The sequence below is a fragment of the Myzus persicae genome, unplaced genomic scaffold, assembly GCF_001856785.1.
Source record: "Myzus persicae strain clone G006 unplaced genomic scaffold, MPER_G0061.0, whole genome shotgun sequence".
Classification (NCBI taxonomy): Eukaryota; Metazoa; Arthropoda; class Insecta; order Hemiptera; family Aphididae; genus Myzus; species Myzus persicae.
In genome coordinates, this window is record NW_019103825.1 from 163,418 (window position 1) to 188,495 (window position 25,078).

The window sequence follows — 25,078 nt, forward strand, 5'->3', positions numbered from 1 at the left end:
TATTAATAATTCATTTTTTTACTGTAGGTGCATATAAAATGCATATACAAATTAAAATTGTGACTATAATATTCCTATACTTAATAAAAAAAAATGAACTAACCAATTTTTATAATATTACAATAATAATCGCAGAAAAATATTTCGATGTATATATTTTTACAGAATTACCCACGAATAACTATACAATTTTTAATAAATCATTCATTACAAATTACATTGTTGTATTCTTTTGCAAGATATCAAATGATTTTTGAATTTATAATTATTATTCCCTTTATTTTATAGTTAAAAGTCCATTATTTTAAATTTCTAGAACATTAATTATTTGAATTCATGCATGCATGCAACGTTACATTCGTTTAAATTAGTGTTCATATATAAAAATAAAATTAAAAAATGATTTAATATTTTAAAACATTATCTCGTGGGACAATATTATACGGTTTCACTCTTTGTATTACAATTAAAATTAGTTTTATTAAAATATTTATTGGATTTAATGATTTTTACGAATAAATATGGAATACGTTAAAAAAGAATTCAAAATGAAATTATAATTTTTACACAATGCCTTCAGATAAAAATATCAATTAATAAATATGAAATATTAAAATTATTATTGTGAATGCATTAATAATAAATATGTATAGAAAAAATAATGCCACTATAGTAAACTTGAATTTTGTTTATTAGTTACAATACAATATTAGATAAGGTAAATAAATAAATTTAGGAAATAAAAAATGTATTTAGTGAACACCGAGATAAATATTAAATTCATCATTAATTAGATTATTGTGTTACACCTATACGGTAAAACATAATTTCAAAACTTGTAATTTCAGAGATCTAAATCGTTTTCTCTGTCATACAATTTCGCTCTCTAAATCGATACCCGAATTCATCATATTTGATGCAATATCCTGTAAAATTGATTCTTCTTGATTAATAGCTTCTTGTTCCATATTCATTAAAATGTTTTGTTGTAACATTTCGTCATTTTGAAGTTCATTTTGAATTTCATTTTGAACTTCATTTTGAAGTTCATTTTGAATTTCATTTTGAATTTCATCTTCGATTTGATTAATTGGATTTGAAACATAAGGTCTTTTCTGAACCTCAGGCCTTGCAAGGCTTTTTCCCTTACTTTGACTGAGATTCGGAAATCTAGGTTTATCTCCCTGTGAGAAGGAATGTAAATTAAAGTAATTTTTTATTAAATTACTATATATTTTGAATACCAACCGGTTTCGCTAATTTAAAATCGTCATATGTTCGAGAACCACTTTCATAAATTTTTGGTTGATCTTTGGTTCCGTGTAAAGATAACGTCATTTCAGTAATCATACCTTTGTTGGATGAATCACCAGTCTACAATAACAATATTACATTATATCGATTGGCATTGACCATTTGTATTGAATGCTAATCAAGTCAACGACGTATATATATTGTACCGTATCAAAAATATCGATGACAAAATATCCTTTTGGAGATTCTCCCCAGAAAGAGAGTATTGTAAATGTCCATCTTCTTAATCCGCCAGTATTAAAGTCTTGTGGTCGATTTTCCAAGACATGACATTCCGTCCCTATATACAAATAAATATACTATGATAAATTAAAATTGTATATTGCATATATTATATTGTGTACATATTATAGTTACATATCAAATATGTGAGCTAAGTAAATGTGTCTTATACATTTTGACATTTACAATTATTCCGAAATTGTTGCTTAAATTTACTTGTAAATTCCACATTTGTGTTTTTAGTATACCTAGTTATAATAATTTATATCATTTTATTTATCATTCCTCGTCCATTCTAAGTCGGTTCATAGTAAAATAAATCAGGAAAGAAAGCTATCTTACATGTCATTCGTTGGACCTAAGATGTTTATGGCCAACAAATTTAAGCCATGTTCATGGCTTTATGAATATGCTAAGTTATAATCTCCTTTTTCAAATCTGTAGATTTATATGTATTTATATGGACATGTTATCATTGAACTTTAACCACATCAAATATTGAAGTTGAATTAATAAATCTTTTGGCAACATAGAACCAACAAATGTCTTACTTTTATCAAATGATTTGTTATATTCACAACGTTTTTAACTCTACAAACTATTTATTATATTAACAAAGCAATTTGTAACTCAAACAAAATTTAAATACAATTATTTGTCTAATTAAAGCAATATAATAATTGAATTAATAAACTATTTTAGGCTATATCCTCACATTATATGTCTATGAAAAAAACTCACAAATGCTTTTACAGTTATACATAGTACAGTTATAGCTTATAAAAAATGTATTACCTAAAGGTGATTTCATTGCTATTTGAATATCTCCTCTTTTTGGATAAGACATTGTCAATACTAATTGTACGTGTTCCATGTATTTTATTTCTCCAGCCAATCCTTCACAGCCATTCGAGAGCACGGTAATACGGGCGGCACGATTTCTTGATACTGGAAAATTTCTAAAAACATACAATTTATTATTAGATCATAATATCAATGAATGATGAATTATATTTAATGCATTTTATATGATCATAACTTTAGACGTACAATATTGAAAATTTCATTTTTATTAAAAATCATATAATTATTAAATGCGTTATGATTTTATACTTATTGCGTAAGATACCTACCTAACCTTAGGCATGCGTATACCACACGACGACATTTCAGGCACGTTTTCCCATTTCATGGCTGCTTGGACTAGCCTATAAGCATTCACTAGACCGAACCCAAAGTCAACAGAATAATAAAACCCAGCTTTATTCTTGTTCCATCCGTAGTTATCGCTCAACGGCGCCACTTGAGATGTCCAAGCTATTAGATGTTGTACGTCCCTCCATGTCAATTCCGGACTTGAAATGATTGAAAATTAAAATAAATTCATTAGTAGTAGAATAGTTTGTGCTGTTGAGATTTTTAATATTACTTTGCTGATAGAGCTAACGCAATAATACCAGACACCAGTGGTGCAGCTGCAGACGTCCCAGTATGTTTATCAGTACATTTTCCGTTTACATCGGTAGTCAACTAGATAAAAATAAAAATATTTAATTTTAATTTTTTTTAGAGAAAACCTCTTAAAATATATATTTAATCTATTATGCGATTGATTACCAAGTATAACGATAACTAGATAATTGTATAGTTGTCTTAAATATGTATATATATCATATTATGTAAATACAACATCTTTATATTATATATAATAGTAGTAAATAATAATTTATTTCTCTACTATAAGATAAAAAAAGCACCTTACTCGAATAATCGAATTACTTAATTACGTTTATCATCTCTAAGCAGAACACACAAGAACATACAAGACCAAAAAAAAAGTAAATTAAATTTAGTATAGAAATTGAAGCACATTTCAAGAAAAATTGCATAGAAATAAAAATGATATCGAATTGATGGCTGTGCCCGTGTGTATGAATATTAAAAGTATTTCAAAGAAAATACTAACCGACATATATATTAGCATTTTATAGGTACTGCAGGTAGGTACTCTGATATTGTATCGTAGAGTACAACATTATTAATAGTACCAGAAGGGATTCGATAATAATCAATAACAGCATTTCTTAATTCTCAAGTGTTGATTTGATCTATTTTTTTTTTAAAGAGTGGTTAATATTAAAATCGTTTATGATAAGTTTGCTGAATCTAAAACAGATGGTGTTATCGCCCACGTTAATTTTAGTTAAATGATTGCCACAATCCAGTTCAACACGAGAATTTATGACACCCTTTCAGATATCGTGGTTAGCGAGGACTCAATACCCAATATTATTGAGATGCATGTATACTTACCACATTCTTTTCTTGTCCAGAACCACTGTATGCAGTAGCCATGATCGAAGTACATCTTTCGGAATAGTGTGCTACATGACCACTATCATCGCAACTAGCAACGACTATGGTATATATAGAATTTACATAACCATCGCAAGCACAGTTGTCGCCTTCCGCTTTTCCATTACCAGCGGCAAACACATAAATAGCTCCTTTTCCGTTCCGACCCTACAACCATGTCGGTTGAGTTTTGTATGAAAAACAATTTTAATCCGTACTCGTTTATTTTTAACGATATTATATAATGATATGCATAATATTATACTAAATGACCAATCGTCAATATTATAACGATGAAAAAAATGTTATCAATAAAAATTATGTAGTATTAGTAATAGTAATTAATAACATATTCTGTGCAATGTGTATACAATATTGCAATGATAAAAGGGAAATTTATCTGTGTAATATGAAAAAATATATATGTATAAACATAAGACGGAGCTTTGTCTTTTAGGTACTTTACTTGATGTATGCCTTTTGAAAGTGACCTTTTGACAAAATCTGTCAAATGTTCCATAAATGTTCCAGTATCCGCAGGACCCCATGAATTACTATAAATGTCCACATAATTAAGAGCATATTTTAATACTTTTGCTTCTCTGGTGTCTGTCGATCCACTGTCTAAAAACTTAATCCCTAAAGCAAAATAAATTATTATTTGATAACATTGAAGTTTGAGTTCAACAAACTGTTTCAAATTTCGTAAAGTTGTAAAAATATCCTGTTTACCTCCGAGATTAGCATCATAAGCTGTTCCTACACCACATACGTCATTATCTGGCTGCATAATTATTTCCCCAGCGCATCTAGTTCCATGAGATCTATACCCTCTATTTCCATCTCTATCGGGCATAATATTATTATCATTCGAAATATAGTTCCAGCTCAAGTTTGGATTCTGAAATTAATATTTTAAATTAATTACGTGCAATCATACATTATATCATATTATAAATCATAGATTAATATCAAACGTATTTAGATTACAAAATAAAATATGATATATTTATTATTTAATTTACTTTATAACCATCAAATAAAAAAAAATACTGTATTGTATTGCATTCATACTAATACGACATTGTATACAAAAAATGCTTTGTTTATGGTAGTAAATGTATGTTTAAACTAATACTAAGAAGTATATAGTTATATGAAAATAATATAAGATCAAACAAATTAATTAATGTAATATTAAGTAATACTTAACATATTTTATGACAGTTGTTATAACTTCATTACTAAGTAAATTGCAAACATGAAACATAAGACATTTCCTTTCAAAAGGGAAACCTTATTTAAATGCATGTGTGTGTTTAATGTGAATTTCCTTTACCGGGAGTTTTATCAGTGGCGCAATAATTATACATAATATATAAGAGGAATCAGAGGGTGAAGTCAACCCCGGGGTCTGGGCGCTTAGGAAAACACAATGTTTTTATTTTAATAATATAATATAGGTATTTAGGTGGTACTCTTAGTAGCTACTCTTGATTTTTTTTTTTTAATTCAAAATTCTTTTGTGTTTTATAATCCGATGTTCACAGTTTATTTCATATAGACCATATGACTATAATATGAGTGTGAATGTTATGTTATTAACGCAATAGTTTCATGCAGGCGATGGGTTTAATGACTATTGATTTGGTAAGTACTGGTAATCGTCGAACATAGGATTACATTAGTGGCATTTATTTATTAATTGACCGGTCACCACGACCAATCGATTGTAGTATAATAATATCCATTTATATTTAATATGATATGGTACCATTTACCTGATACCTATATACAAAATCATTACATACAATCCATCGGCATTGTCGTTTTTGATAATATTATAAAAGTATGTAATTACGTTAATATTAATGTATTGATAAAATTTCAGCTATCTTAACTTACAAATTTTGGTAGTATTTCTGGATGTGTCCATTCTAGTCCATCGTCTGGTACTGTAACATTCACACCTTTTCCTGTAATTTTGAGTTTAAAAAAGACTGGTACTATATTCATATCAAGCACGGGATCCTTTAAGTTTGTACGTAAATCTTGCTGAAAATGTATGTCACCATATAAACATATAATTAAATTAAAGGCCATGTAAACCTCAAAGAGAACCAAAACAAAATTCCGACTTCATGTATTTAATTTATGAAGTTTAAACGTTATACGTAACAATTTCAAAAAATTCTTAAAATCTATACTAACGAGTATAAGTTAAAAGAATAATCAATTACTTTTTTAGTTAGTCTAGTTATTAACATTAAACAATTCAACGTAACATATTATGACTTATAATAATTTAAAAAGTACATGTCAAATAAAACTCAAATAATGTATTATTTAACATGATGAACTTTAAAATTAAATCTTTAAAAATAAAAGTCAATTTCATTTTAGTAATGACCATTTCATAAAACATTTTAACTAATAAATAGTTGTACGAAATTTTAAAGGTTAATAGTTTAATACTGTTATTTTGATCTCATTAGTGTGCAAGCATGTATCGATTTCTGCTGCTTAATATTGTTCATAATATATGTCGTGTAGTAAGTGTATAAAAAGTGTTAAACAGTTTTATTATTGTTCAATCTAGAAAGTTGGTATTTATAAGTTTTGATTAATTTTCAAATGTCTACTCACTCATTAATTAATAGTAAATAATAATATTTATGTTTAGTTTAAGTTTCGATTGCTTATCAACAAGTGGAATGTAGACTCAGCAAAAAGCTTAAGGTCATACAATGTAATGGCTCTACATTGAGTACAAGTTTAATAAAGGGCGCTTAAAAGAGTAAGTTAAACAATGCTTCAAATAAATGATCAATTTTTTTTCAATAACACAAATTTTAACAATAAAATAGTGCCGAATATGTTATTATTTCAAATACTATCAGATTACTACATTACCTACACATTATTGTTCATCACAATAGCAATATTTCAGTATTATGTAATAATAAAATCTACGTTAAAATTCCACAGAATAGCTAAAACCAATACGGCTGAACAATATTAAAACAATTAATATACACCTCTACACTGGCCCTATCGGTGACTCCGAAACATTTCCGAGTGGGCAGCCACTTAACACCGGATTCATACATTATAATATTGCCATTGTTGAAACCATATCTCAATTGTTTCATTGTTGAAACAATAAAGAGGAATAATAATATCAATACTGTATAAAAAAAAATACCTAATATTCAAAACTAGCACAGCCAGTGATATAAAATCACTTACTCTCACCGGCACCCATTATGATACCAGACTCAAATATTAACTACGCCCCAAATACTTAAAATTTCAACTTTATAAGCGGGGATACTTCCCAGCACCACTAATCTCATATGTTGGCCGGATGAGGCACCATCATATCTCTCCTTCAGTGCTTTCAATTGACATTCCCTATATTTACTATTCTTAAGAAATAATTAACTTGGTAACGCACACTTGCTATGCTATAGGTACCTATATTATTTCATTCCACCCATTTTTATATCCTACCTAGTGATTTGAACAATATAGATGTTTGGCTGTTTTGAATTTATATTTTTTATATTAAGGGTCTTTAAATTATTCACTTAAATCCTTCATTCATCGGTGGCTATTTGGTGCATTTTTATAATATTAACTCTCTTCAAGAATAATGCAGAACAACTCGAGCTTACAATATGCTTTTCACGAGGGTTCGAGGTGGTAACAAGAGATTTTCTTAACATTTCTTGCTTTCTACTCATCTATTGGTTACAAAGATATTTTGAGTAATAGATTTAATAGATTCAAACGTCACTGTGTTCAATCCTCCAGGGCTACTCAACTCGGCGATGTGCAGTCTGTGGTTCGATTCATTACGAAAAGTTGACCTTATCTTTCAATATTATTCTCATTCTTATGCATGCTATATTATAGAGTTCATAAAAATCATATCTAGCGTCCTTATAGGTACTATAAACTAATGAAGAAATAAAAGCATTACCTAGGCAAATGTGTATAGTAATATTGACCATCAAATTCACCTCTGCTAATACATAGAAAAACAATACGAAAGTTTTCTAGCAGACAGTCGCATATGTGCGTGAATAGTATAAGAGCAGTAATAAATAATAGTATACGAATAATATAAGAAAACCACCCTGCCGTTTGACTATCTCTATAATTTATAACTCATAACTACCAGCGCAGTCTTATCTTTCTCTCAATACACGAGGTCTTAATTTCATATCCCCTTTCATACACTACCCCACTTTACCACCTATACCTTTATCTATTATTTTACCCTTTGTCCATCAATATTGAATATAATAATATGTTAAATACGTATATTTAATGTAAGAGATCAACGAAAAATCAAAATTAATCAAACCGTTTTGAATTTATATAACATTTATGAATTTATGATTAAAATGATTCAATAAATAGTTGAATAATGTATTACATTTCTTTTCAGTAGATTGGCTCTTACATCTGCAGTTACGCCAATAATTTCCATTTAAGGATTTAGGTAATATTATTATTTTTCCGGCTTATGAGTTAGCATTTATTTTAAAATTCTAACATTTTATAAATGGGAAAACCAATGATTCTACTGAAGGCAGTTTGCTAAATCTGATAACAAGCAATCAAACAGTGTTAACCCAAATAAAGGAATGATAATCAGCAGTATATAGTAGTATAGTGTACATAGATAGTAAGCAGCAATAAATGAGTATTTTCGGTAGAATGCACTTCAATCCTTTTACCCCACTTGGATGTGTTAGAACGCATTTCAGTATTTGTAATTTAGACTTCTAATATAAAACAAGTATATAATTAGCAGTTTACTCGACACATCAATAATTTGATGTGGTTTAACTGTTGAAGTAACCATCCATATAATTGTTCTTCAATTTTAATATACAGACATTTAATTAAAAAAATTAATTTGTTGGTAACTTAATTTTATCGAGTCAGCCGTACTCTCATATGTAACGATAACGATTAGGCTAAAAACACAAAGTAATATAATACTACCTCATAATATTTAATATTATTGTATGTTGATTAATGAATATAATTCATAAATAAATAACTTATCTACTTAATCGATCATAATGTATTTTAAAATATTTGTGGTGATCGAGGTAAAATCGATGGAAATAATTAATGAAATGATTTATTATGTAATACCTACACATCATATAAGAATGTTGATTGTGATTAATCCAAATAATTTTTAGTTATTTATAGTGTAAAATATGGTAATCATCTACCTATAGAAATATGCTATTCCGTAGAATACAATTTTTCTTTATAAATAATAAAGTAAAAAAAATTACTCGTACTCACAAAATACCACATATCAGGCCAGAATTCATCATTAAATGCATCTTGGTAGTTACTTATGTGGGCGTGACTATTATGATCTAAGCTGTTACTTGTTGGCACAACGAACCGTGGAACTACTTTCCTAGGTTGAACAACACTGCGGTGGGATCTTTCTTTCACAGCTTCTTGGATTGCAACTGTTACCTTTTAAAAACAGTTGAAATTCTTAGTGGATTGATAACAAAAAGAATTAATAATAAACATAATAATCTCTAGGTACATATTTTTTCCAATTCGTATATCGTAACGTTGAGTATTCAAATATTGACATATCATATACCTATTTCAATATTTTTTTAGTCTAAAATTTATATATATATTTAATACTTTTTCTTAACGGTTAATATTTGTATTTTTAGTTGTTCGTGGTAATGAGACTGTAACTAACTTTTTTGAATATAAATTTGAATAACAATTTTCTAAATTAAAAAGCTGGAACATTTACTACAAGGCATCTCATAAGCTTTTCTTACAGAAATTATAATATATTAAAAATACATATTTACATTCTTTTTCATAAGTATTTGAAGATCAAATTTTTACGAAGTTAGTCAAAACCTCAAAAATATGCAAAATGCATACAATTTTTCATATAATACCTAAGACTTTTCAGACTTGAAAATGCGACTGTCCATGTTTACTTACTGTACTTTCAACTATTTGTAATTTATTTTTAACTAAGATTTTCGTTAGGTAGGTACTTAGTGATAAAATGAAAATTATAATTTCCTCAAATTAAAGTAAAAGCGTAACAACTTTATTTCAGTCAAAGTTTAATGCTAAGAAAAAGAAAAATATATTTATACAATTTTAATTATAACTTATTAAAACTTTAATAATTGGTAGATATCATATTTCGAAATTTTCGTTGATTAATTACCTAATTAAGTTAACATAATAATTGGTAACTGTTTGTTTATTAATTTAATATTACATCTAAGTTCTAAATAATATAAATAAAGTAATGTTATAGTAAAAATTATAACAAACCTTACATCAAAAATTGTATTTACCGGCCAATATACAAACATAAAACACAAGTACAATATACATTTTCTACCAAATATCAACATCTCTCGTCTTAAAGTAGAACAATTTAACTTCGACAAAAAACTTTTGGTTCCTATTGTTTAGTACCTCTGTCGATTTAATACACCAATATGTAATAAATATAATATATATTTATTTATTAAAAGTTAAAACATACAACCATTCCCCAAAATATATCCTGGTTGCACCGTAGAATGCAATATTTAAAATTTATACTGACCGCGAATCCATTATTATGTAATAAAATAACGGTGTAGGTCCTTACTTAAAATGTATTTTATACCAAAAATATTTATATAAAAATATATGGTTTCTAATTAAATAGCAAGTACTTACAAATTCATGGTTATTCAATTGGTGTGTTATATGCTCATTATTATTGAAGGATTTGTCCGGAAGTTCAGTTTTAACCATACGATGGAAGCCATCGTTATGAAAATCCTACAATAACATCAAGAACAAAATCATCAATATAATCGACTAGGAGAAGCCCTACAACCATATATCAAATCAAATATCAACACCATTAACTTCCTAACGAAAGTAGAGTTATACAACTTAATATAAGAACTAATAATAATGTAAAATGTATGTCAATAAAATGTAAATAAGAACTAATGAGTAATGGCTTATCAGCCGATGTAACCAAAATCAATAAAGAAAAAAAAAACATCCAAAAAATTGTTTGTCCTTCTTTTGGTTTTTTTAAGTTATAAATATATAATTACTTTTTTTTTTATTGATCTAATTTACCTATTTAAAATAATAAAAAGAGCTATACAAGTAGCTAAACAAAATGTTAGTAAAAATATTATTACATAATACAACAGCAATCATTGAAAGTAATGTTGCATATTAACATTTAAGGTTTATTAAAATTCCATTTAACACAACATAAGGTCTTAATGTAAGTAGGTAATAATATCGTCAGATGATTTGAAGAAACCACTGAACTATGTTTAAAATAGTTGTATTCTAATGTATTTAAAGTTTCGGGAAACTTTGCTGCAACCTTAAAACTTTTGGTGACTAAGTATTTCAAACAATAAATTGCATTTTCAATCATTTAATTCCCCCCAATGTATGACCTATTGTAAAATTGAATTCTAATATTTGGAAAAATTCAACATACGTATAGTCTATAATCTATATGGTGTTTTTTTAAAATTCTGAAATGAAAAAAGAATGTCTAGAATTCATCATTATACATGAATAATTGATTTAATAAATGTTTTATTCAAATTGAATATATTATTAACTTTTCATCAATTCAAAATATAATGTTTTATTTATTTATTTACTTTAAAAACAAACCGACATGTGCCCAATTACAAAGTATTTTAATTAAATTGATAGCAATAATAACTATGGTAAATAATGAGACTAGGTTTGACATGTATTCATACATTTATGCGTATATTTACTAGCAGGATAGTGACAAAAAATATTTAGGTACATTTTAGATTATTTATTTATTTTTAAAAGTGAAGAGCATAAAATCTGAATAAATAAAAAGGTCAATATGATTTCGTAAGTTAACGTGTGACATAGTTCAAATAACAGGAGAGTTTGTGGGGTAATTAGACGGAACTTATTGGATGTAAAATTTGTTTCTAGATCGAATCACTTATGGAAATGTTGAAGAATAATCGTTCAAAGACTTCTGGACACTCGATTTGACAAAATAGCACATTATTGTGGAGAAAAATGAATCCAATTATAACCTCTTAATTTAATGAGTATTAAGATTCAAATTATTATTTTACTATACGAGGTGGTTCTCTTATCATTGAATACTCATAATTTCGAAAAGTACTTATAAATGTTTTTTGAAGAAAAAAATGGTTGGTTTCTGGTGGTGAAAAATAACTTCTTAATAAATATATTATATATTTCTTAATATTTTTTATCCTCTTTAACATTTTTTAAGTTCTTTACTTTTTTGAATGACAACATACCATTTTCAGGATTGGACTAGTCCACAAAATTTATACTGGGAAATTAGTGCCAGCCCCACTTATTTTGACCAGTCACTACTATTATTTTTCTGGTTTTTTTTAACAATTTCAATTTATGTAAATTCCATAAAAAACGATAGAAATAATTTTTCTTTTATCAAAAATCACCTTGGATTTTCTACGGCCCGCTGAGGAAATTCCCAGTATCCCAGTGGTCTAGTCTAACTCTGAATGTTTTAATTTCATATTCCAAAGGCGAATATTTTTCTAAGTAATTCGATTCATAAAAATTGAACATAGTAGTTTATGAGTTATAACTTTATAAGAATTTAAAGTTTAGATGAGCAGAGTGAAGAGTTATGCGGTTACCCCTCTAAATATTTGTCCAAGCTCATCAAAACTTTAAATACCTACCTATAACTCATACACTACTCATCCTAAACTCGATTATTATATATCGAAATACTCAGAAAAGTATTCCGTTTTCAAAGATTTAATGAAAACATTATGTACTCATTCAAAAAAGTAAAAAACTTAAAAATTATAAGGATATATAAGGATATAATTTTTTTTTAACGTTGTTTTTAACAACTTGAAACCATATAGAAAATATTAGTACTTTTTAAATAATGAGTGCTCTACGTTAAATGAATCACTCTGCATATATAATACATAATGTATGTGACTTTGTTCATTTTAATAAAACAAATATACATTTTTAACACGTTATGACATTGTCTAATTTCTACTGTTTGTTAAAATGAGTACATGAGAAAATAATTGATTTTAAATATAAATGGCTTAAAACCTTGATTATTGTTTAAGTTACAATAACTCTACGCCTCAACGGAGTAAAAATAGCCTAATTGTTAAAACTAAAATAAACAAATGTTGAAAACAAATATTTTATCAAAAATTAACACTAATGATAATTATCATTAAAATTAACATTAATAAATATTATATACATTAATACATAATATATTATTATTAATACGTTATAAAGAATAACCATTGGAAATATTCAGTAGGTATTTATATTAAATTAAATTCAAATAAAAAATGTTTAATCCGTAAAAATAATAGGTACCTACATCAATATATTCTAATATATTAATTTTAAACTTGAATGTCCTTTCATTGTACTAATGAATTACACTTTTTTCTAGTGAATTACGGATATTATTATTTTTATATACCTACTGCAAAAACCAATATGACTCAATTTGTTGTCCGGAAATAATCAAAATGTTTTCCAAAAAAGTTTCAACACTTTTAAAATAGACTTTAATTAAAAATCTTTAACAAGGTACGTATAATGAATAAGAGTCTACAAAATAAAAGACAATATACGTCATAAGCATTGTACTACACATATATTTTTTTAACGTTTTGTTGACGTAGTATCATATCTTATGCTTAACGGAGCTTATAGTCAGATGATTTTTTTTTCAGAGACGTGGCAGAGTAAATAAATTCGGCCTGTTCATTTTTACTCGTACAATACGTAATAAATGTCGTTTATAAGTCTCGGACAAAAAAATAATAATAAGGAATTAACTTCGTCTCCTTCTGCATAAGGAACTAATATTGTTTTATTACCCTGCATGGACGTAAAGTACTAACCAGTAACCGGGATTGTATACAGGGATCACATCGGGTTTTTCTTCGAACACACAAATAAGCATAGTATAATATAAAATACTCCAATACCCGTCGCCTGCTGAGACATTACACAATACAAAACTGTTTGTATAATATTTAATGGAAATTAATAGTTCAACTCACAACGCTTTATGTTGATATGAATAATTGACTATCTAAGATATTATTATGTTTAAATCACGAATACAACAGTTTTAATTTCTTTGTGCATTTCGTTAAAGTAAGCGCAAAACCCAAGGAAGTCGCTCTGCTGTATAGTTATTCTAATAAGTGTCTAGTGTAACTGTAAATAATATCTTGGTCACTTAAGTGGATGAATTAAATTTGAATTCGATGATGAATGTATTGATTTTACAATGATGTGTGAGTTTTTTTTCTTTTTTGTGCGTCTGTCATCACCTTTTGGTAAAAGTGCTTCGATTTTCTTCAACAACATCTCTTCTGGTAAGAAAAACCTAGTTGGTACTTTGAGGGGTCAAAAGAAAAAATTCCCAATAGTTTTTAAAATCAGCACTAGAAAGGCGAATTTTCACGGAAACCAGGTTTTCGACAAAATCGATTTTGGTTTTTGATGTAACTCTAAAAAAAATACCATAGATACACGACATTTTCACTGAATATCCACATTTTCTATATACACCATAACATTTTCAAAATATTTTGACTCGTTTTGAGCTGTTCAAGGACATTTTCAATTTCAATTTTTTTAGTTTTTTCTTCTATAATTGTCAATAAAATTGTATTCGTTGGGTCAAAAATCTTAAAAATGTAATACAAGGATTCTGATATATTGTTACAATATTAGTTGAGAAATATTAAAAATATACTTTCACAATTTTTTTATAAGCATTTAATGTTCAAATTTTGACAGAATTTATCAAATTTAAAATATATATCAATTATTGTAAAATCTCCATAAATGTTCAACTTTTATAGCTAAGGATTAAAAATTTAGAACAAAGTTACACTCAAGTAGTCAATTCTGTAACAAAAAAAAAAATAATAAATAAATACAGTTTTTTTTAAAGTTATTTTATGTTCAAATTTGAACGAAATTATGTATAATTTAATAATCAAGAACAATGGTTTATGTTATTTTGTTGTAATTTAAAAATATTATTCGTGGGTAGTTGAAACTTTTAAAGTATATTACTATATTTTATACACACAATGGCTTTTCAAATGTATTTTTTTTTGACAGAAATGAATTTAATCTACTGTAGTACTAATGCTTAATAGTAAAATAAATACTTTAATCACAGTAATATCATCGAATATACTAAATTACTAAGTAATATCATAGAATTACAGACCGTCTTCGCTTGGAATAGTTTTTCGTGTACAATGATTTTATATCATTGAATCCAAATTGAACACCATCCATTACAGTGACCCACTTGTAACCTATTGTACAGCAGAGCGACATCTACTTGCCCGCTTTTTTGTGTTGTAGGTGTATATTACGTTTGATTTAAACTGTCATTTCAATTTTTTAGTTATTATTTATTTATTGCACAAAAGTATTGTACTGCTTATGATAAAGGACACAAAAACGTTTAACATATTGTAGTAATATTATAGCAGTGGTTCTGATTATATGAATTGTTTTCCTATTTGGAATACTCTAATGTATGTATTATTAAAAAAAATTAAACCACCCCTAAAATTTGACTTATTCTCCGGCGTCTATGACCATATATCAAAAATATTAATTATTACAACACAGTTATCGACTGTAAAAAACACGGAAGGGTACATACACTATATACATCTAGGTATTTATGATACTTTTTACATTAAAAAGCAAATATGTGGTAAATTCCACTACGAGAAAAAAAAACATAAATGCAAATAAATTATAATAAAAATTATGCCGTCAACCAAATTAAACATTTTGCATTCCAAACAGATTTATTATATTTCACGAATCTAATGTTAAAAAATAATGAAATCTATTCGTCGTAAAAAACGAGTTTCTCTCTCTCGCTCTATCTCTCTCCTTCTCTCTCACACACACGCTTTCCCTTACAATTTTTCTCTGTATTTGTGCTTTCTAGTGTTACATATAATACAATATTATTTAAACCATACGCGAGCGACACAATATATATCTAAAATGAGGAATAAAATTAAGCCGTACTTATGTTATATATTTCGTCTGCTATTTCGTTACTTCCAATTATTATATTCGGTTGGAAACGAAAACGCTATTTTTTCATAGCAGAGTTATAATTTAATATACCTAATACAACCCGAGGACATTTGTCAGTGTGAACAATGTGTACAAGCTGACGAGCAAAATATTGTCGTCGCTGGCGTAGCAGGTATATAATTTAGTGAAACCATGATTTTAATAATGGGCCCAACGTGTAATATTATTATGTTAATATTCTACCACTGAAGCAGGGATCGGATTTCCTACGGATCCGTGTCGTTGTCGTATATTAAACCGTATCGTTTCGATTGTCTCAATATACATCTCGGCAGAATATAATATAATAATAACGAATCAGTGTCTCGTATTATTATTATTATTATTATTATTATTATTTTATTATTATTATTATTATTATTATTATTATTTTATTATTATTATTATTATTTTTATAATTATTATTATGATCCGATGGCGACGAGACTTGTTGATTGTGCCAAAGAACTCTACCGCCACATCGTCGCCCAAAGCTCTTCGGTGCTATACTACGCCAGTCGTATCGTGTGTCATTTATCATATTTGAGAGTATCATTTTGACAAAATATGTGCATCGTTTCTTTTATTCCTTGATTTTGCTCTCCTGGCTACAGCAATGAAGCGATAAAGCGTGAGACATTTGTGTCCACTATGTCCTCACTTCGTCCACCTCAAACGGAATAATTGCAATAATTTTAAAGTAATTTTGAAACTTCGCATTCTGAATGGAACTACCCCAAAATTGTATTTCGTTTAAAATGGTTAGAATTTTTAGGTTAAAACACCTTATTTCTGTTGGGGCCGGCCGCACATAAATTACTAGTACACGACCATATTAAGATTATCATTATATTTTTTTCCATTTTAATATCAGTATTGATATTTTAAAACAAAACTATGAATGAATATTTTAACTATAGTGTCTCATTATTATAAACATTTTAACACTACAGTTGAATAATTAAATAATTTTATGACAGTTATTCTATTTAAAGTAAATGCATAGTAGCCAATATTAAAAAATAGATGCCAAATATTTAAACTGTACGTGATACTTTGGAGTTATAGTTTATTGCGTTGTATTAAAATTCCTTTTAAAAGCTGCGAACTTAGCACGATAGCAGAGTGAATTTTCCTACCTTGTTTCTTTATACGCTTGTTGTATAAACCGAAGACAAAAAAAACCTCATCAAAGTATCGTCCAAAAATCGATTTCCAATTTGTGCACACTATGTTTCTTTTTTCTAGCCGATAAATTAGTCTCGAAAAATAAATAATAAAAAATCAGTGTAAAGTCAATTAAATTCCTCGGCTCCCCACTGTAATCTTAAATAATTAATATCATTCGTCTATTATATTATAATCACACGCAAATCAATCGTTTTTAGACTAAAGGAAAAAAATATTTGATCCCATATAGCATGCTATATTATATTTTTCGAGCTTGCGTAGACAAGTGGTGAAAAAGTTACTTAACATATAAAACGTATATCTCGATTATACAGGGAGCCAAGTGCAAATATGAAAAATGTATCTTAAAAATATATCTTGAACGAGTAGTAAACGTATAACAAGACATTTCCGTTTTCGATGTACGGCGGAATAACGTTAGGTAACGTCCGGACTGCGGGACATCAAACGTGGCGAGCTTGTAGTTTGGCAACCGGCCAAAATTCGGGGCTCTCAGGGTTTTCCTTCGGAATCCTTGCACCAGGGCTTAATGAACTCTGCGGCCGTCTTTAGAAAAGCTCAGCGTCGGAAAACGACGTTCGGAAAAACCGCGTGGCGGTGGCATGCGCTCCCGGTGCGAAAAGCTGCGAAGGCCTGGCAGCAACTGCAGGTCGAGGGTTGTCGTGCCGGCGCCCACCCTAGTGATGACGTAAGTAACGTTTGTTCATGGGGTCCTGGTACGCACGTCCTCGGCTGGGGTCGAGGTCACAAGGCCACCGGCGACAGACGCTTGCGCCCCTCAACAAACGCGGTGGCAGCACCAGTGGAGGTGCGGGTGGAGGTGTACGCAGTGGACGTGTCCGCGGAGGTGGAAGAGGTGGCGGTGACGGCGCTCATCGACCGTCACGTGCGTGTTTTATACCACTTAATATTATAATATACCGCAGTCATCCCCCATCATTATTATTATAAATAATTAATATTATTATATACGGCCTCCGTCTATACAGGCCTAGATATAGGGTTAACATGTTTATTCGACTAATATAAAACTATTCGTGTCGTGATAAAGTAGTCGAGGCCCGACCAATTTTGGGTCACGTCTCGTACTTTATTTTTATTGAGAAAATTGTTTCAGTTTCTAAGAGATGCTTTGCAGACAGCAGGATGGTACGAAAAAATTGAAAATGTTTTTAAAGAAAACAAAACGACTGTTATTATGAATAAACAAAGTTCAAAATGAATAATTAGTTGTTTCATAAGAGTCCGATACAAAATTATCGGGATTTATAAGCTTGGAAGGGGGTGTGAGGGAGTTTAAATATTAGCATTCCGAATCCAACCGTATATTAACTAATTTATTTGTAAGACTCAATTGTGATAATTTTATGAAGTTTATAATATTATAAATATTTAGAGTCAACGATATTATATTTGTTTAGACATTTGGTGGAGATTAATAAGAAGTATTTTAGGTGGATGAAGTATACATTTTTCAAAATTGTGTATAGGTAACTTTAATTTTTTATTCTCCTCGAATTTCTAGTCATTGGACATCGGCTATTATTTTGTACGCGAAGACTTTTGAATCCATTGTAATAATACCATCGCCGAACAATTGTTTTGTAAATCGATTGTTTGTTTTAATTATTAATGTTACTACTATTCGTAGTCAGTGTAGCTTTCTACAGCTAGATACTGTTTTTACTATAAACTCGCTTTATCATAATACTACTTACATGTCTTTTTCATCGTGATAAATATGCAAAGGAGAGGCTAGAGGCTAAGACTATCCCGCAATAGACGTTTTGTAGTCCCCCTTGGAACATAAGCCAAGTCTTTCGAAAAATGATAGTAAGATAATCAGTAATCTAACTATTATACTGATCATAGAAAGAGAATAAGATTAATGATATTTTAAAAGTATTCACTTCTGAATACAGGCATATGCAAAGTTATAAAATATTAAATGTGCCTACTGCGTAGAATAAAAAATGATATATTCTTATTTTACTGTCTATATTTGATTTTTTAGAAATATTTTTTAATGATGAAATAGCCTTTTTTTAATCTATGACATAATATAAACTTTTATTTTCCAGGACTCTATCCCCTATGACTATAAAATCCTAGTTACTCACATAATTTGTTTTTTTTACTTATACGCAATAAATTGCATAATCTATACTCACCCCGCACTAAACTTTAAATTCGATTTAAAATAATATTATCGCATACTATTGAGCCTGAGTGTATTTATTTTTTGTACTCGACCCCCAACACACTTTTATTTTCTCTGACCAGATTTCGTACAAACTGAATTACAACAAACTTATAATTAGTGAGATACAACATTTCTATAACTAATTGGCTTGAAGATTATTACGATGTCAAATTTGATTATTATTATTTGCATGACATGGATTTTATCCACACTGTACGCGATGAAATATAAAGTGTAATAAACGACTAACATGGAACTCAAAAATGGAATATTTTCCACGTGTATAAATTTATTTTAAGTGTGGTCATCATTTTATAAAATACTTTTTGACATGCTTCTGACCTACACGGGGCGCCATGTAATATGTATAATCATGAACTATTGAACTCGGGACTCGAACGATTGTCGTTATACTTTGGATGACACGGCAAAACACATAACCATCCAAAATATACGTGAATAATTGTTTTGCCGTAACTAATTCTGTCTTTTAAAAAAATATTTTCTATCTAAAACAAGTCAATACAACGGAACAAAATAACTATTAATTTTAATACACATAACAAAATGTGCTTTATGCACCTTTGAACTTTTCGTATTTGTTTTATTAAAGGTAATGATTATAAAGCTATTTCAATTATCTTCATTTAAAATGCTGTGATAAACATTTAATCGACTGTATTACTATTGATCTGTTATGAATATAATTTTATTTATATTGAATTTAATTCTGTGAAACTAAATGTAGAGTTTCCCATTGTTTATTTACACCCTAAATGTATACTTCATAAAAAGTATGTATACTTAAATATTTCATTGGATTTATTAGGAACTATTCAGCATTAAAATAAAATATAGTTTCGATATAACTAATAACATATCCCAAAATATTGAAAACTCGAATTTTTCTTTAGCTTTTCTTTAAACATTCATGAAACATAGAACTAACCTAATATTTATCTAATAACTTCTTTAAAACTATATTTTATAATAATCACTCAGTTATAATATGGTAATATGATTTAACTCATGCTTGTTATTTGATTACTAAAAGCAACTACCTATCTACATAAACTAACTATTTTATGTATACAAATATTAACTATTAGGTGCCATGTAAATACATTATCAGTAATATCCATACCCATATTTTTTTTAATTGACGTTACAGTGTCCATCTTTTGTGATGATTTAATAGATAACATTACATTGACTATAAATGGCAGGTAACTAAGTACATAAAATAGTTTTGGTGTTTATGTTTGCCTGAAAGGCATCAAAACGTTTAAATATTAAAATTTGCTACCCATGTGGCTAAATGATCACCTCCATCATACTTCTGTTTTAATAGTTTTCTACTCTTTTGAAAAAGTTATATTTTATTTATAGTACACTAACTATTAGTTATATGTCACCTTTAAGTAATATTAAATTTAGTCGATATTATTTATTAAATCGCTTGAATTATAGTTTGTATAATTTTACCATATTATTATTAAGGATTTGTTATTTATAAAATTGCAGTGCACGAGTTTTCTATATAAATGTATTTATAAACAAAAACAAAAAGAAGAGGAAAAGTCTTAGACGCCCTTAAAACTTGAGAACCCTTAAAGTTCACCCTCAATGGCAACTGCAGTAACACATGCGTTCACTTAAAAGACACTTCACTGCTGATACAATTAATAATAATAATAGAAATCTTTCTATACGTTTGGTGTAATCTTTATTTTGTCTCTCATTATTGACAATTTTAATTGTGAAACGAGCGAATAAGATAACCGACAAGGCTCTCTGTGACCTGGGCTGTCGGTCAAGTAAACTATTGAAAAAGTGTACTTGTTATCTTCCAGTCTCTATAAGAATAAATCTTCAGAAAAAAATTCTTCTCAAATAATTACTATTTTGAACATCTCCAATACGCCTCAATTACAACTTGGTGCATATTATCTACAAAATGTAATTCTCTTAAGATATCCTATTGTTAATATAACATATTTAAAAATTATAAGTGATAACCCATGTACAACAAGCGAAGTAGTAATGGTTAAACAGCTCCTCTCCTATCGTCGGATTAATAAGGAAAATTAAGTGTATAAAACAAATTTTAAATTCATGAACTTATCGAAATGAAAATGTTGAGTTCTTATATCTTAATAATACCTACTAGTGAATAATATAACACAAAAATATTTAAATATGTTAGTTTTCTAAAGTTTAAAAAAAACTCCACAAACCTGCAGAACATTTTAAACCATTTCAGAAATAATTAAATATTATAACTAATCGACTGACAATTATTATAGGCAGTGTATTTAAAATATAGTATGAAGACCGTGATATGATGGAAAACCATTTATTATTTTTTGCAAAGCCATTAATAATGATTATTTATCAGGCTAAATATTAAAACAAACAACTAACAAGTAAGGAAAAGCACGTCTATGAGTATGCCAACTTTCTAGTTTCTAAATAAGTAATTCATGAGTGACAAATGAAATAATTTGACACCCATTATCTAACACCTGATATAATTTTACACATGAAATTTCATATTATTACTTAATTTACTTTACTAAAATGAGGTCAACACGTTTAAAATATAAATATATAAGCTATAGAACATATCGACTGATATTTTAAATTTAGTAGTAACTAGTAGGTATTTAATAATACGAGTGAGGAACTAGAAGATTTAATTTAATTTGATTTAATAAAAACAACATAATATACGCATACAATCATATTTAGGTATAGCTAAATAATACTATAAGGAGAGTTCTTCGATTGCCAAAAATAATTATAATTTGAACAGTAACATAATTCGCAGTACTATTGAAAACTTAAATTCCATTGACGCTGGTTTGGATTTGGATGTTTTTGAAAAGAAAAAATTACGCCTTTTCTGTGTTCAAGGTAGTTAGGTTAGCCAATGTTATCCATTGTCACAAACAATTCACACTTTTATAAATTCAAATAGATTTATGTATACGAGTACAGCTCATTCGAGTGCAGTATTCGCATTCTATGGTTCTAAGAGTTATGTGATTCGACCATTCCTAACTCGTGATTTATGAGAACCCCCTGTAGGCGTGCGTCCTGCAGTGTGATGCGTAAGACTGTATTGCCTTTTCAAAGACAAATTTTCATTTTTGCGAGAACACAAGATTACAGAAAAATTACGCTTATAAACGAAGATTGGAAGAACTTACTAGGGCATCCTCCCTCCAGAACTAAAAAATAAATTTCGTAATATCTATGTTTAATGGATATTATAATTGTATAACATTTAATAATGGAATCTTTTGTTCCAAAATTAAATTTAATCATCGTTAAATAATTTGACGAAATTACATTTTTTCGTAATAATTTTGTTTTGATATAGATATTGTGCTGTTTTTATGTTATCGATTTCATTGACTAACTAACAACTAATTTTATTTGTCTACTGTTGCACTGATGGTTTTCGGTACCTGAAATTCATACTGAGCTGAACTCAACGAGCTACTTAATACTACCAATAATATTGTTGCAGCTGAAACATTTGAGTTTTAATTTAAGCATTTGAGAAATGATAAAATAGTCATTAGGTACACTGTCTTCAAAGTATTTAATACGTAAATAATAATATACTCATTGGTGGTCTGTTTAAATATCTACGTTACCGGTCCGTCGTATGTCATGCCGACATCTCGCGCCACTTCTCTAGCCACAACATCACCCAGAGGTACGTGCACAAACCATTCATTAGTGAAGTATTTGACGTCTGAGTCACTGGAAGCCGATAAAAAACATGCGTTGGATACCAAGAGAAGCAGAGTACTTGACAGACTCATGTTTACGAATAACTGTGAGAAAAAAAATTACTTTTAATGTTCAAACTTACAGTAATAACCATGGCGGTTTGCATATGGTATAACGATTGGTATACATATATATATAGCGTATATGTAGTATATACAATATACGTCAACTATATAAACACTTTACCCAGAGTCCACAAATTAAATTTAGGAGGAGGCCAACCCTAACTGATTCAGCTCCCCCAAGATAATGTAATAATACAACAAATAAAATAATTTATACTGTCACATAATAATTATTTTTTGAACGAATAAGAATTTTTTTGTCGACATCAATAAAAACTCTAATAATCTGCAAAAACAGCTGCTATAAACTTTAAAAATATTGTGGTTATCTGTTAAATATTTGTGAATAATAATTAAAAATGTATAATAAGATTGATTGATTGGATATCTGCGCACTTTATTTTGTTTTCATCCTCTGAACCACGAGCAACGAAGGCAATTTGTGCTCAGCAGAACTAATGTTGTATAGTTAATTATTATTACGGTGAATTGAGTAATAACTAAGTTTTTTTTTGCAATATTTCAATTTTTATGCAAGTTTTGAGTACCTGTGTAGAATATTACAGTTTAAAAATGATCATTGTATCACATAAAAATTGAAATAATGTAAAATAAGCCAAAGTTTAAACACAGATAACGCGGATTATAAATGATAATAGATCCATGAACTCTAATATGAAATAGCTTACAGCAAAAAATTGGTCCAGCTTAACGTGAATTTGCAAATTTTGTGTAAGCCTATATGGTTGAAACCCCGACTTTAACCGATTGATTCGAAAAATGAGTCAATATTTTCCGAATCAATGTAAAATAAAAGCAAATTGGTTTATTAAACTTGCGAGTAATCATTAAAATATTATAAGCTAAAAACCTAAAGTAAAAATCGTGTAAGTTGTAAACAAAATAAAAATATTGAAATTGCTCATATGAGTCACAGATTATTGAATTTAGTAGTTTAGTACCGATTTCTGTTAAATGTATGAAGCTTTGATTATTTAAACAGGTAGTTAACGTTTATAATAATACCTTATATAATAATCATGTTATAGATACACCGTCTTAAAACCAACGAGAAATCTCAAACTTCTTTTCGACACAAAACGTATGAATCTAAAACCTTATGATAGTGACATCTGTATATGAAACATAGTTGTTTACTCGAAATCAGTGTAACAAACCTTGAATATTTTATTTTATTGTTTAAAGATTGAAAGTTTCTGCAATTGTATATATTCGTATAACTAGTGGCGTAGTACTATATTATTCTGATTACAAAATCGGGATTAATATTTTTCATACGTTAAATATTAATTCCACTGCAATTTCCCCAACAAGTGTTTAAATTGTTTTCTCTTAACATAGTGAAACGGTTATTAATTATCATAAAATCATGTTTATTTTACGAACGTTAAACTAAAAGACAGTTCAGTTTTGCATTTAAATAGATATTTAATAACGTTTTATAAACAACATTAACTCCGTGAAACTGCTTTCACTGGAAAATGTAATATTCTACAATATGCATCGACGTTAGTAATTTTTAGTTTGAATAACATTAAGAAAAAGATACGCATAACTAACCTTTCAAGCTCCTGGTACGCGAATAGTAATAATTTTATGCAAAATTATGTGAATTATTTTTTATTTTAACATCGCATAAAATAATCCGTGGCTATTAAACTACAAC

General features: G+C 28.3%; 1 protein-coding gene across 1 annotated transcript; it reads right to left on the reverse strand.

The window, feature by feature from the left end:
- Positions 1-673: 673 nt before the first annotated feature.
- LOC111035362 (neuroendocrine convertase 1-like) lies at positions 674-25,078 on the reverse strand. Its single transcript, XM_022316947.1, has 14 exons — positions 24,973-25,078; positions 23,188-23,370; positions 10,651-10,755; positions 9,226-9,408; positions 5,797-5,946; positions 4,624-4,792; positions 4,358-4,530; positions 3,850-4,059; positions 2,966-3,066; positions 2,670-2,891; positions 2,332-2,495; positions 1,461-1,594; positions 1,249-1,374; positions 674-1,184 (listed from the first exon to the last, which is right to left on the reverse strand). Exons 2-14 carry the CDS (start codon positions 23,356-23,358, stop codon positions 870-872), a joined length of 2,223 nt encoding a protein of 740 aa, XP_022172639.1. The 5' UTR covers positions 23,359-23,370; positions 24,973-25,078; the 3' UTR covers positions 674-869.